Genomic DNA, 16240 nt, shown 5'->3' on the forward strand with positions numbered 1-16240 from the left:
AGAAAAGTAGCTTATTTTAATTTATTTTTCTATATTCTTTTTTTTCTTTCTATCCTTTCCTTCCTAGTCTTGCTTTCCTTCACTTCAACCCCTCATCAAAAATGTCGATCATTCCATTTGCTTTGGAACTTGCCTTCGGACTTAAAATTCAGTTCTATAGCTAGAGATAAGCCATATCAGGAAATATCTATGTTATTAAATTCAAATTGGTCAAAAGACAAAGCTATTTTCATAGAGGAGATCATTTTCTTTTAATTTCTTCAAAAGATATTTAGCTTTCATTTTGGATGGAGGTCAGAAAAAGAAATTCTATTTGTAATTACAGTATGAACAAAGAGTTGGGCTATTTTGTAGAAATCACTTGCAAATTGAAAAATATCTGTGATTTCCTTTAATAAGAAATTGTGAATGATTCATTTTGACTCAAAAGGCTACCTATATTAATTCAAGATTGATTACTAAAATATGCAAATAAACATATTATTTTTCTTCCCTATAGTATGTGTGTTAAATAAACCCTATTATATTTTATAACTTATGATATGTAATTATTAAATATAGTGATTATTAAAAAATTGATATGTACATGTTATTAGCTATAATACACTTTAAATTATTTTCCTTTATCAAATAATCAAATATTTCCCCTACCCAAGATTTGATTTCTATGCATAATTTCACTCATGTAAAAAAATACTACATGCAATAGTTTTAAAACTTGTTTACATGTTTCTAAATTAATTACTTTAATATTTCATATAATTTAATTTATTCTAATACTTAAAGCACACTTATAATCTAAAACTTCCCGTAGATTGAGTTGAGTATCTTACACTGACACTTTAATTTTTTCCATTAATTGATGCTGCAGAGGTTTAAAATGAGTTGAATAGAACAATGACATGTTGCAAAATACAGCTCTGAGATAAAATTAGATTAACTTATGAAAGATTTTACATTCTAGTCATACATTTGAGATGTAAGGCATAAGCCAATATTTTTTAACTGTTACATACTGAAAGTATTTTAACCAAATGGCTTATAATCAGATCTTAATGTCTTAATATATGCTATATTCAAACTTCGCCTTTTGTTACTAAAAAACAAAACTTTCCCTCTGCTGTTTTTATATTTCAAAAGTTTCACACAATTTTATAGAAATATAAATGTACTTTAAATGTAGTTAAGCCACTTTAACACATATTTAATGGTTTTTGCTTATAGTAACTTGATCTGTGAAAAATATTCACATTAAACTTTTTGATTGCTTTGTTCATGTAGACGTGGAATACAAGATTTTAGCCTTGACCATACAATGGTTCCCATTGATTTAGTTTATTTGTTGCTTTTTGAGTATTGATCATCTCCCCGCTCTTACTATGAATTTGCAAGGCAGCTGACTGGAAATGGAACTAAGAACCAAATCATCTCTCTAGCCTACAAAAATCTCTTAATCTCATAGCTCGATGTTCAATCTAATACTATGTGGTGTAACAATAAGAAATATTAATATGACGGACAGAATATAAATTAGCAATAAATTCAGCGTATACATTTAATGAGCTAGACCGAAACATACAAAATGATCTTATCTATGTTTATTCTCAGAAAGCAATAAACCATTTCATTTTATTTAAAAGGACCTGGCTATTTTCAACATTACAAAGAGACACAAGGGAACTGTTTTTCTTCTCATGGAAGAGATCTCTCTTTGAAAGTGTTTCTATAAAATTTTCAGGGACGTGAAATTCATCTTAGCACAAAGTAAACTACCCTATTCAGAAGAGAAATTATGATGTTTATCTCTGGGAGCAGCACCACCTAAAAATAGCCTGTCTTGTCACCTTATATTCTTTTATTTCATGGATGGAAGTTGAGAGATGAGTCTGTTTATACACTTTTATCACTTGACCTAATGCTCCCAAATGTCTAATACCTTAAAGTCTAATCTCATTTAATATATATAATCTAACATGTTTAATATATAATAACATATAATACAGTTATACTCTATCAGTTGGCTATCTAATGATATTTCTCACTGCTCCCTTACACAATTTCTACTCTAGTCAGGCCACTGGCTTCAGTGTCCTGTGAAAACATGTGTCCTTCTGTGTTGTAACCTTTTCCTGGAATGGCCTTTCCCCATCTGTTTACTTAAATCCTAACCTACCCTATTCTCTAAGCCCTGGTATGAATCTTATGTCTCTACTCTATCCGCAATAAATGCTCTTTCTCTTTCTGAAATACTGGGAATCCATCTTCATAATTTAGAATGTAATATAATACTAATGGATTTCATTTGCTATTTTTCATACATGTTAATTCTATCTTCTCAGGAAAAGGCAGACATTCCTTGAGGGAAAAAAAATCATATCTGATGTTTCTATATTCCACAAAACATATTTAGAGAATTTTTAAATAAATTGTTGCTGAATGTGATGTGCCTAAAAATTTACTTGGGTAAAACAACCAAATTTATGTCATAGAAAATAAAAAGGAGAGTATGACTAAATGTTAACTTTTGGATGAACAGTTTTATCAGCAGTTACTGCAAGCCTTGGAAAGACATGTCTAGTGACTTCTAGATTAACATTGATTTTTCTAGAATAACATGCAGGTTTGAAGGAGGAATTGTTAACATTTTATTTTACCACAGGACATTGATTTCTAACACTGTTAATGAAAAACATTTATTTTAATAGTAAGATATGTAAGAAAATGACTAGTTTTCATTGTCATTGTGTAGTCTAAATTGTTACTATCTATGTGCAAAAGAAAATATATTCTACTGTAACAAGATTAATTTATGTACATGTTACTTTATTAGCAAACATCACAGTAGAAATAGACCTTACTTCCTGTGATTTCTGCTTAGAAACTGTCATGTGATTATATATTTTAGGACTTCCTATATATTGTGACTATACCTATTACACTTAGTGTTTATTGAGATGGACTTTCATTAGCTATCTGAATAACAATTTTTTAGAAATCATTATTATTCATCACAGTTAATAATTTGTGTCAGTTTTAATTCTTTTGAAAATAAACATGAGGATATGATATTTAACAATAAATCAAGTAGCGTAAACCTATAGAAAAGGCTGTTAAAATGAGACAAATTTTGAATTTTCAACCAGTGTCGAGTTCTTACTCACTTTGGTTACAGAGGACACAAGGCGTTAGGGCAGCAGGGCTTCCCTGGGCACCCTCTGCGACATAAATCACTGTGGGCACAAATGGCAATGCTGCTCAGTGATCCCAGAGCTATTCTATTTCACTGGCAAGTGGCCTGGCAGTAAGAGGCTCTTGAAATGTTTTCATCTTACACGGGGTTTCCCTTTGGAGTTAAGCAGTTCACCTTTCATAATCATGAAACTAAACCCTATTGACTGAGCAATGGGTTTATCACCTAATATCTTGCTTAATCGTCCCTTAGTCTCTCTGTCTCTCTGCCTCTCTGTCTCTGTCTCTGTCTCTGTCTCTGTCTCTCTCTCGCTCTCTCTCTCGCTCTCGCTCTCTCTCTCTTTTTTTTCCCAGTTGGTTTACAGAGCCCTCCAGGCCTGTTTGCATGTGATAGACAGTGCCCAGGAAGCTGGCAAAAATTTTACGAGAGTGGAATGGATACCTGTATCTATAGCACACAGACACTGTAACTGAGTGTGGCATGGTTCTGCAACTTGCCTATTGCCCACTCTTGGGCAATCTGGTTGTGGGATTGTGGCCCATAAGATATGAGAGGTTTAAGAAGACTGGAGAAACTGGATCTAATTCAACAGTTTGTACCAAAAATGATTTTCTGTCGAGAGGTTAGGAGGCATGGCTTTCCAATTTGAATGAGAAATGGGTAAATAAGAGCAGACTATTTCAGATACATGAGGTTCAGTGTGAGGAATATTGAAAATTGTTTCCCATCTCTACTTACTACACTTCAGAAAGTAATCAGTTTCAGTGGTTTGGGAGAATTTAATACAAGCAATTACTGAAGGTCATTTGAAGACCTTTGATCACTTCTTATATTATAGAAATACTTGTATTCTTGGGAGAAAAAAGAGAACAAGTATTCCATTTCCTTCCTTTTCTATGAGGATAGCTGGACATGATAAAGATAGCTATCTTTTGCATATTTTAATAATTATTATAACAACATTGACAATACTTATTGACCTGTGATACTATTTTGGGACTATAACTCATTTAATCTTTATAGCCTTGTGAGACACATATCTCATTGTTATCCTCATTTTAGACATGAGGAAACTGAGATTCAAATAGTTGAAGTAAATGACTAAGTATACACAGCTAATAAGATCTGAATCTGGAAAATCTAATTCCAGATTTTAGCTACCACGTTACACTGACTTTTTTTCTCCATAGACATTTTACCACTAATATGAACAGCAAAAGATTCAGGGGAGGGAAAGCCTCTGAAGGTTTGACAGAAGCAAATGTAAACAGCTGATAACCATAGCATCTATTCAAGGTTTATGTCTATCTAATACAAGTTCTTGAATTCTAGGTTTTTTTAAACAAAAGTATACATGTGACAATGAAGTAACATTTGTTTGATTCCATGGTGGTGGCTGTTGGTGGTGGTGATAAGAATGTAAATCTTTTTAGAAGCCAGATGATAGAAAAAACATCTAGTTAAAACATCAGTAGTTCTGGGCAATAACAATGGCTCTTTCAATGACTTCGTGATCTAGAGTTACTTATATATGTTATTCTTGACTTCTTTCCTGTAAAATGTGGATCATGCCCTATGTTCTCCCAGAATAGCTATAAGGCAAAATTATGTACTGGATATGAAAACAACTTATAAAGCGGGGTTCATATGAAAGTCTTTATTATTTTAGTTAGGATATAATATAAATTTATTAATAAACGTTATTAGTAGTTTCATCTTATAAGTATACCATAACGTTTCAGGTTATTTAAATCAATGATTTAACTCTCCCTCAGTCTTAGAAATGCCGCCTCCTCTAAGAAGTCTTGCTCCTCAGTGCACTGAGCATGTGCTACTCAGACTTTATGAATTTACTTATTAGTTTACATAATTGTCCCTCTCAGTAGACAGTGAGTCCGTTTTTTATTGTCTATTAAATTTTATATATCACAGCAGAGAGCACATTACATAAATATGTAATAAATGATATAGAAGGGACATAATCCAAGTAAATAATAATTGCGTCTTCTGTATCTTTGTTCCTATATTTTATCCAAATATGCTGTTCTGGTGTAGGAGGTAATGGACTTCTGGATAGATTTAATATCTAACATTTAAAGTAACTTAGCACTGCCAGATTGAAAAGAAATTTGACTTGTGCAAATCTGTTTTGAAAAGCAAGCTCCTCTCTGATAAGAGCAAAAGTAGAGTAAATTAGAAATGTGACCATAAATCACTTGTGATTTGTAAAATCAATCTCCTTATTTTACAGTTATATTTTGTAAATTAAGAGGCTTATCTAGGTGTCTTATGGCAGTGGTTAGAGCTTTAGTTAGTAAATAATATATAAAAAGAAAGCTGAGTTTTTTTGTTGCAAGTGTTCTTATAAAGGAAATGTAGCCTTCTGAAACATATACTGTAAATAGGTACCAATGAATGAATTAGAAAGTCCATTCTTCAAACAACGATAATAAAATAAAAAACATTAACAGAAAATATGATACATGCCAGAAAACAGAAAAGAAAGCAGCAGTGTGAATGACTTCCAACGCTAATGGTTGTGAACAGGATGTGTCTGATATTAAACTAGTTAAAATCAGTTATGCTAAAAGTATTTATGAAATAGACTGAATAGCTTAAGAGCAAAGTTCCCTTTCATACAAGACTTTTACTTTAAGCTTCTGGTCTCATCATTGAAAAAATATACTTGTACCAAAATTATGTTCTCCAGAAGTTGGCAATAAACTATGTAGCAATCAATACTCCTGGATGAAAAAATACTCCTGCATCTAAATTCATCTAAACTGACATAAATGATAAAAATTAAATGCTAAGCAGTCTTTGAAGGGTATATTATTATATAAAATAACATGAATGTATTTATGTCAAACAATGATAAAACTACACTAACTTAGTTCTAACAGAAAATGGGGTTCAAAAATTCAAATTCTTCACACGTAATTCAAGAGTTTATAATCTTATAATCTATACTTGGCAAATTTTTTAAAATTTAAAATTATAAAACTGAAGTGTAACCTGTGGTACTTTTTTTGCAATGTCATTTACCTGATCAACATTACCGCTAAACTAAGGATTGTAGCTTGAAAGTATCAGCTTTACATTCTTGGTATTAATGTGCTCAGTAGTGTGTGTGTGTGTGTGTGTGTGTGTGTGTGTGTGTGTGTGTGTGTGTGTGTGTGTGTGTGTGTGTGTGTGTGTGTGTGTGTGTGTGTGTGTGTGTGTGTGTGTGTAATGAGTCCATGTGAAGGTTGTTATTGCTTCAAAATAGCACTCTATAATAATGAAAAAATTATCTTACCTGTGTCATTCTCAGAGAGAGTGCAGAGAAAAATTCTGTAATCACAACAGAACTGAGCTCTGCCTAGATCCTCCTCCTAACTGTGAATAGTGTGAGTATTGCTCTAAAGGTACATGCTACTGCTTTCTGTGTAGTCACCCTGTCTGCATTGTGATTCACTCTATGCTAAGCCAATAACATGTGTAATTAATGTGTGAGTGTTGAGGCCAAATTCTCAATTGTGGCTTCACTGAATTCACATAAAAAATGAACAATCACAGTAATTAATGGCCATAGTAATTAATATTATCAGGCAGTTAGTAAGCAGTAAGAATGGGGAACACTGGATTCAAGGGTGATGGTGATCAGTGAACTGACTAGTCCTTGTTGAATAATGAAGACAATCTGAGTATTCTGAATATCCCGTGATGAGTTTCAAGAAATGCAAGATTACACAAAATGACGTCACGTCAGAGGTTAGGAACACGTGCCTCTTCCCCTAATGTACTGATTGTATCTAATAACCCATTATGCATTTATCATTCATCCATGTATCTCAAGGTTTTGCAAACTGGGCTATAGCTCCATCCTAAATTAATTTTAAGGTTATAGTTTCCATTAGTCTATAAATAGTTACATAAAAGAGTAAATATAATGTCCACGAGAAGAAAATTAGGCTGAACTACTTTTGACTACCTCTCCAGGGATGGAGATTATGCATAAATATGTAGATACTCAGACACACACATGCATATATGTGTGCATGTACACACGCGTGCACACACATCCACACGTTTTTAAAACTGTATTACCTTTGAATACCCATATTGAACCTTCCTTAATTTTGTCATTAGTTCTTTGTGCCTCCTCACACATTTTTGAGGAAATTTTCTATGTTTTCTACTATCAGCTTAACATTTAATTATTTTTCTTAAAGTGGTCTCAATGACTGTGAGCAATTTTCAACATTTCAAAAATCTTAAGTAAATTCTGATATTGGATTTCATAAAATATCTCACTAGTAACTTAAAGGTTCACAACTTGAAGTTCTCAGAACTTTAGAAGTCCACAAAGTTGTAATGTTGATATTTTTGGTTAAATAAATCAGTGATTTTATTGCTTAAAAAATATTTAATAAAAATTAAAATAGTCACAAAATCAATGTAGGGAATTCTGTCCTTTCTACTGTTTCATTCAAAGAGGGTTTTAGATACATATAACTATGTAAACACACCAGACAATAAACCCTCTGTGTTTTTTTAACACACCGCAGTGCTAAGCTGTTCATATATAACACTGTTAATAAATCTTTGCTAGCTCTATGAATGGTTATATTTCATCACAAGATTAAAGCTCTTGAAAAGTAAATCTAAGACTACATTAATTGGCAGAATTCAATAAAGCAAGAGGTTTTTCTAGGCCTTTATTTGATTTTTAATCCTATATCTAAAAATGCTTGGATCCACAGAGGCACACTATAAAGTCAGAAGTTGAAAGTAGTATTATTATAGTATCTCCAACCAGTGTTAAGGGACACATAATGCAAATTCAGTGAAATGCATTATGGCTCTTAAACCTATTTAATATTTAAGTAAATAACATCTTTCTGCCTATCAAAGTCAGAAATCCCAGTTGTAGCCCAAATGGGCAAATATCAAGAATAACCCTGGGTCAAACTACTTTTATGAAAGGGGGTTTTCTCTGGTCCCCTGATGGCAACGGTAACTGTTTACTTCACTGTATACAGTCTTGGGGAGTTCCTAACATACTGTACTGGTGTCTGATATCAGGGACTCCTCCATTTTCAGCAGAGGGGTAGGAAGCTAATCTGAGCTCCCAAACAGAGTTATATCCACAAAATGTTGGATTGTAGCAACTCAGTCATCAGGATATATTTTCAAAATTTTCTCCCAATATGTTAGTTTTTAAATTCCTATTTCACAGTCAGAATAGAACATGGTTTCACTTGCTTTATACCACATTTGTGCAATGTGTTCAACTCCAGAAACATAGAATTACTACTATAACATAATTAACTTGAATTTTTTAAAGCAGTGGTAAGGATCTTTAATATTATATATATATTATATATATATAATATATATATATATACACGCACACACATACATACATATATATATTTCCTTTTATATATATTTATGCTTACATTGTAATGATTGTAATTGTAGATATAGTGCATCAAGTTTGTGAACACTGCTCAGAACTACAGAAGTAAATAAAAATCATAGAAAATCAGCTGAGTAAAAAGTGCTTTATGACTCCTCATTAAGTAGATGTGTTTACCTTTTGTTTAATATAGGTTTTCTAAGAAGTAAATTGGTATTTATTTTTAATTTATAGAGTACATAACATAGTCCACTTTAACCATGCGAACTCCAACGTGCTGATAGGAAATTATTTGGCACGAATGTAGAAGCAATAGTAATTAAAGATGAGAGAGAAGAGAGAAATCTTATTATAGGGAAAAAACAAGGAAGGAAGACAGAGGCTTTCAAAAGCATTAACAATCACCTACCAGTTCAACTCGCCCGAAACCTCCGACTCCGAGGGTGTCAATGATGTTGAAATCAGACAGCTTCAGGTTGGCGAAGAAAGCAGCTTCAGCTTCATATCTGGATTTTTTGATGCGAAAAAATGGAAATTTCTTAGAGGTGCAAACACGAGTACCACGTACAACTGTAGCGGAATGACATGACTGTGGAACAGGGTTTACCTGCTTAAATTCCATCTTGCTTTTAGAGTCTGTGTTTTCTCACACTCATAATTTCTTTTTGGTCCCAGTAGTGCAGAATAACATAGATTCGCACTTGTTTTTCAAAAAAGAAAAATACAAAGTACCCACTGCCTGCCAGTCATGTGACTGATAAATCCAGTTATCAAATCAAAGTTACATCTTGGTATTTTTCTACGCGTCTTCTTGTGAGCGTGGATTGTTTGAGTTCTTTCTTGGTTTTGTTTTGGATTTTTTTGTTTTGCTTGGTTTTGTTTTTGCTGTTCAGATTTTGGATGGCAGTTTCTCATTAGTTTCCCTTATCCACAGGCTGGCAGTGGCTCCTATAAATATTTGTGAAAAGCAGCAAAATCTTTGAGGTCTCTGGAGTAAAATAACGGCCAGGTTTTATAAAAACAGATCCGAAAAGCTGAGGACTGATGTGCAAGTGTCAGAAATGGATGATTTCAGAAGCATATTTACATTCCTAAAAAGCGTCTTCCCTTCGTTTACGTTTACCCACTGACTCTTGCCTAGTAATCCCAGTGTCTTTATATTTGCAAGTTTCTTATATGAGTGGTGTGGAAAAGCATGGACTATGCTCCAAAAGTCTAACTATGCGCACATGCAAATCTGACACATGCAAGTGGCCAAAATAAGCTTCTCTTGATGAGACAAGTGAATATGAGCTACTTAAAATATCTCCTTGTTAAAGGCCCTACTATTTTTAGAAAGGGCAGGAAGGCATAAAGATGAAGATGATCCTCCCACTTACTAAAGTCAGGTCAGGGAGTAATTCAGCTGTCTCAAAAATAAAGTATTTGAATAGCTATGTGTAACCCATGACCTTCAGTCAGGCAGTACCTGATTCAGTATTACGCTATAGATAGACATGATGAACACACTTCAGATGATGATACTAACACAGCTTGTTTATGTCAATTTTTGGATAGAATCATCCACAGCCATGCCTGGCAGTAAGTGATATAACAGTTTATCTATTCTGTTATAATCAAACACAAATTTAGACTCCAAACTTGGGAGAAATGTGAAACAGCTTTCTAGGTGAGCTTTCAATATTCTCCACTTTACAACTATAGTTGCAGTTTTTAACAAGTCAGTCACAAGTCAGACTCATGTGAGGGTAAAAACAACACTGTTTTTCATTACGGGATAATTATATGAAATCAACTCCCTCTAATAAACCTCTATTAACAAGGCTACTGGTCAATCCTAATGGTATTTGTAGACTTCTCTTGTTAACTGCACAATCAAGAGATCAACATAGTAATTCAGGAGATGGTTTACTAGAATGGAAAATAGGCAGCAAATGGGCATTTCTAGCATTCCAACTGCATCACTACTTTTGGAAAATTAAAACTCTATCCAATTTAAAGGGCCAGTGGCAGCGTTCACTCCAACAGGTGCTTAAAAAGGACATCTCTTAGGATCAGAACTCCTGACAGTTTGTATGTGGTTAAGTATTTCTTGGCAGTCTAGATAATCAAATTCTTAATGAGATTGTTTTTGAATAACATCCTATGTACTTGCTGGATTTAGAATCTCAGATATGAAGAAGGTAAGCTCTCTCCAACTACTTTCATACTCTTTTCTATATTTAAAGTATAATATTATTACTTATGGCTCTTGAGGATACCCCAAAATTCTTATATTTGGGCTCTTTGAAATTAGGCCAGAAATATTAATCAAGTGATATTCAGATTCTTGTTGCATATCAGAATGACCTGAGCATCTTTTAGAAACCACTTAATTTGGGTCCCCCCACAGACAGTGAATCAGAAATCTCTGAAAGTACTACCCAGATGTCTGTATTTTTTTTAAAGCTCCCCAGTTGATTGTAATTCTCAGTAAGGATGGGGAACCATAGTTCTAACCCCTCTGAAAGCCTCAAGAAGTTCCAGAAACCAGAGAAGAATTTTGAGGTGGATTAAAATGGTCCAGGGAAAACAGCAGCTCCCCAGTTAGTCTAAGGGGTGATGCATCTAGGCCAAGAGTGTTGAGGCTCTTATAACTTGTCTGGTTCTAGACTCATAGGAATGAACAATAGTTCTATAATGGCTAACACAGCTATAAACAAACAAACAGCAACATTGCTAAGAGACAGATATACAATGCAAAAGATATAAGGCAGTTATTTTGTATTCCTGTTTGTGCAGCAAACCCTCTTTTCTTTTTGTTTATATTCACTATATGATTACTGGTGGTATTTTAACTAATGAGAAAGCATATTAAATCTCATGTTAAATAGACATTTTCTATGTAGCCATTGAAATTCACTTAAATATATACTGTCCCATACACTGGAAGCACCAATTAGTTAAATATTTCATGTGTTTTAATGAAGAGACATTGGTAACATTATATTCATACTTTACTAATCTTTGCTAATCACTTTATTAGTATTAATATGCGATTTTATTTTTAGTATGTAACTTTTTAAAATACTAGAGAGTCAGGTGATTTTATCTAGTGATTGGTTAGATACAATTCGAGGGGGCTTTAGGATAATTGTGCTCTTGATCCTCCATTGTGTTCCTATTTGTTTCAGGTCCTCGGTCCTCATTTTTGGGGAAGTCAAATAATATAGGAATACTGCCAAACCAGTTACTTTTTCAACAACAACAAAACAAAGGTCAATATTTTATATTGATATATTTTTCTCATGTAAATTACTCTTTAGTAATAATAGTCATTTCTTCATCACAAAAACTCTATACGTATATACTTTTTGAACTCATAACTTTTTAAAATATGGACATAACATGAAGGGGCCTTTGTGAAAAAGCTAAACTGTGGATGATTTAGCTTCTTCAGGTATCTAACCACTTTTGCTCACAACTTGGAGGGAAATTTTCATTCGTTCTTTTAACTCAGGAATTATTTATGGATAATTTTAATTCATCGATTAAGTTCTACTTTCTTTAGAGTTGATAAAAAGCTTGAGTGGGAAAGGAGACTAAATAAACTGATTAAGTTAGTGCCCCTTGCCTTATTAAGAAAACTTCTTTAGCTAAAGGAGATATATGTAGAACCCAAGTTCCAAACTTACTACTGCTAGGTACCAGGTCCAGGGAATTCAGCCCAGCTTCGTACAATTTTAAAATCTGTCTGTGCAACAGGGTTTATGAAAGGGCCCATTGCCAAGTCTAAAACAATACATCAGGGAGACACAGTTCTTGATTTCGGTTACTTAAAATCTATCAAGGAACATAAAATATAGTTTCTAACAGTCCTTAACTTAGTTTAAGATACTGATTCTTTAAGAAGCTTGTTTGTTTATCTATTTAGCATGGGGTGAAAGGTATGGATCCTTTTCTCAGAAAAGTATAAATATTGACATATTCTTTCTGTGTATAATATCAGGGCCAAACAAATCCTAAAATAGATAACAACACAAAAGTAACTATACAACAAGAGAATAAGTCTGTCAGGTGAAGGAGACACAGATAACATATTGTTTCTCAAACATGCCTGATAATAAGATTTTCCTGGGGCTATGTTGATCAGAATCCAGAGACAATTGCTAATCTATACAGGGTACTCTTTAAATAGTGAAATACTAAACTTTTCTTTTTAGAACTGTTGAAAAGGAACAAACTTGTCTAGATATTAGCATCCCTTTTTTAATTTCTGCCTATAGGCCAAAAGAGATTCCAAAAGCAATGTAAAACTGCAGGTGTAAGGTGATGAGACCAAGCCACATATACAGAGTCTAGTAACAGAAAAACAGTACTGGAATAATCTCAACTTTTCTCTAAAACTACATATCTGTACAAAATCATATTCACTTTTTAGGAAATAGGCACTAGCCATTAGTTTTCATTTTTCCATCTCTTCCAACATTGCTAGTTTCCTTGATTATTTCCCACAATTGTTTTCCTATTGTTGCTGCACATCCATGAATCAATTCTGTCATCATTTCTAAATAACAGAATTGGATTCTAAACCTTATGACTGACCATTATAATTAAGAAGTGAACATCCCTGCCTATACAGTAAAAATCAAATACAATGATTCAACCCAGTATAAAGTAGGAAGCTTAAAACTTATCTTCACCTTGAAATTACAATAACAGAAGTCACTCGGCCCTATTTTACAAAGCAGACAATATTATGTGCATTTTTAAAGTAAGGGTCAAGGATCCAGAGGAACATAACAGTAGTTCGAGGTGGGTTTCAAAAGCCAGTAATTAAGAGCCAGTGGAACAAAAGGCTAATGTGGTCCTATTTGCTTTAGCCCAGCTCATCTCCAATCCAAATTAGTTTTAGAAGCCTACACTAAGGAAAACCAAATAAATTATTAGCATCTCCTAATCCACATGCAAGTCAGTTACCATGACTTTGCCTGTGCTCATCTGCTCTGAGGTGTATTTCTATTCCTGCTGAATTTAGTTTTATCAGCTCTTGGGGAAATTTACAAAAATAAATTGTTTCAGTAAACACACATGGACTCTTGCCTATGACTAAGTTTCTTATTCCATAGCTATATTAAGTAAGATGAGATTCAAGCAGACAATGTCTACTCTGGACTTAAAAACAATACAAGAATGCATTACAGCATACAGACAAAAGCTCATGGCTTGTGGTCGTGGCTCTGTTTCAATGACTTTGTATTCGAGTCCTGATTTCTTTAACGTTTAGACTTTTGTAAAAGTATCTACAAACATACACTAAATAGAATGAATTTTGTAGATTGTTTAAGTCAGAATCCTAGTTTACTTAAATGTTTGTATAAGTTCCTAGAAATCTTTCACTTTTTATTTGAAAGAACACTGCAACCTATAAACATCTACAGCAACAGTTAAAAAGTAAGTAAGAACTTTTAGAAAGTGAGCCTTAAACGCAAAATATATATACCTGGTCTGTGATACATGTGAGACATAATGCTGACCATCTACTGAATAAACAATTTGGTATACAGAAGTGAATAAAAAAATTCATCCAGAAAAGCAATTATAGAGAAAATAAAATTGGGAATTGGATCAATAATACAGATTTGCATATTTAGCACAGATGTGATTTGTGCTTAAGCTACAGGGACCATTGCGTCATTGTGCTACTTTAACTTTACGTATGTGAAAATGGTAAGTACATGTCCTATTCTCCTGATTCTCAAATGTAAATAAACTTAGTCACTAAGATAAAAATTCGTAGTCCCTCTTAAATCTTAAATCAAGTCATCAGTTGTCTGTTATTTAATTCCTTTTTAAAAATTCTCATTGATAATTAAACTTTAAATCAGATCTTTTGACTTCATTGGAAAATAGAGTTTTATAATTTAAGGCTTACATAGGAATTATTTCCAGTTGAAAGAATCATGCTTTTACAAAAGTCCCTATTGCTATAAGGTTTAAAACAATCTCTTTAAACATAAGTTAACCTATTTCTAAAAATCATGTAGCTAAAGTCACTAGTATAATCACTATTCTTTTAGCAGTAAAGGTAAAAACTCAAAGAAATAAAAAGTTTGAAAGTAACTTAATGAATATAAAATATTTTATTATGTCAATTTTCTTCAGAAAGTATAATCTCTTCTTAGGGAATTTGAGATAATATCAGTTTGCACCCTCTATTTTCAAAATTGTGGTTTTCAGAAACAGACTTTTTTTGAGTAGTCTAGTCATGAAATAGTTCTACCTATTTTTCAAATCCATTCCCTTGAGGAGATATAGCCAACAGAAATACACAGAAAAATTGCATTCTCATATCTGCTGCATAATAAAAATGATAGTAATGCAAATATTCTGCATTTATAAAGCACCTTACTTTCAAAGACTTAAAATTTCTCTCATTTAATTTATCCTCCTTGATTCTCTATGAGGTTGGGATAACAAATATTTTTACTTCTGTTTTGCAACTGAGTATGCCAGTTGCTAATATATAATTGGTTTTAGTAATTAAAACAAGGAGAATTGGGATCAGATACATTGGACATGTTTCAAATTGCAGCATATTCACATTTATTCAAAAAAATTCAATTTCCTTTTAAACAAGAAGTAGAGATCACAAAACTTTATAGGTGCTTTTATCTTGAAGTACTAAGATACTAACATAGTTCACATTCTGGATCAATACTATTGGAAGTTCATTTAATCCAACATTTACATTTTTAAAAATAAAAGAACTAAGTTCATGGATGGTTAGTGACTTAGAGTCACAGGGACTCAGGCAGAAGAGTTTGGTGCTTTTGACTTGCGGTCTATAATACTTTTTACTATCTAATTCTATCTTTGCAGTTTTCATTATATTCTAATATTTGAAAAACAAAGGGAAATGTAAAAGTTATAAAATATATTTAAAAATAAGCTATTTTATTACACACTTCAGTCAAGAATGTGACTCCTGTAAACAAGCACTAATACCTTCTTGCCTATGCTGTGGCATTTGCATGTGTGTGCTCCAGTTAAATAAAAGAACCCCAAATAAAAATACATGATACACATATACAATGGAATCCTACTCAGTCACAAGACAGGATGAAATACTGCCGTCTGTGACAACATGGTGGATCTCCAGAGTATCTTGCTAAGCTAAATAATTCAGATAGAAAAGGACAAGAACCATATAATTTTATTCTCATATGTGGGATATCAAAAAGAAAGCAACAAATGAATTAAAAACAAACAAACAAACAAACAAACTCACAGACACAGGCAACAGTCTGAAAGTTGTCAGAGGAGAAGGGGAATGGAGGAAGGATGAAGAAGGTAAAGGGGGACAAATATATTATAACAGAGGGAAGACTAGACTTTGGGTGGTGAGCACACTTTGCAATACACAGATAATGTATTACAGAACTGTGCACTTGAAACTTATAGTCTTATTAACCAATGTGACACCAATAAATTTAATTTTTTAAAAGGTTCACAATTCTATGCTGTCCCCCTCCAAAAGTACATTGATCCTCACAAAAGAATTTTTTTGAAAATTCAAACATCAAATCAGCATTTGTAAAAGATGAGTGAGCATATGCTACTCACTGTTATCTTGAAATGTATTATCCGATATGCCTTTTTAGTTA

At 32.9% G+C, this 16240-nt stretch overlaps 1 protein-coding gene across 5 annotated transcripts in view; it reads right to left on the reverse strand.

The window, feature by feature from the left end:
- The window catches only part of PRKG1 (protein kinase cGMP-dependent 1), a 1094018-nt gene that overhangs the window by 36245 nt on the left and 1041533 nt on the right, over positions 1–16240 (reverse strand). For 4 of the 5 annotated variants that reach the window (XM_016154345.2, XM_016154344.2, XM_036223586.1 and 1 more), the window contains one exon: positions 9004–9100. In XM_016154345.2, the coding sequence (XP_016009831.1) occupies positions 9004–9100 (97 nt within the window). Of the gene's footprint in view, positions 1–9003; positions 9101–9201; positions 9241–16240 lie in introns of those variants that run through there. The other variant, XM_036223588.1, reaches the window with a different exon arrangement.

This window comes from Rousettus aegyptiacus, unplaced genomic scaffold (genome assembly GCF_014176215.1).
Source record: "Rousettus aegyptiacus isolate mRouAeg1 unplaced genomic scaffold, mRouAeg1.p scaffold_m13_p_6, whole genome shotgun sequence".
In the NCBI taxonomy this organism is placed as follows: domain Eukaryota; kingdom Metazoa; phylum Chordata; class Mammalia; order Chiroptera; family Pteropodidae; genus Rousettus; species Rousettus aegyptiacus.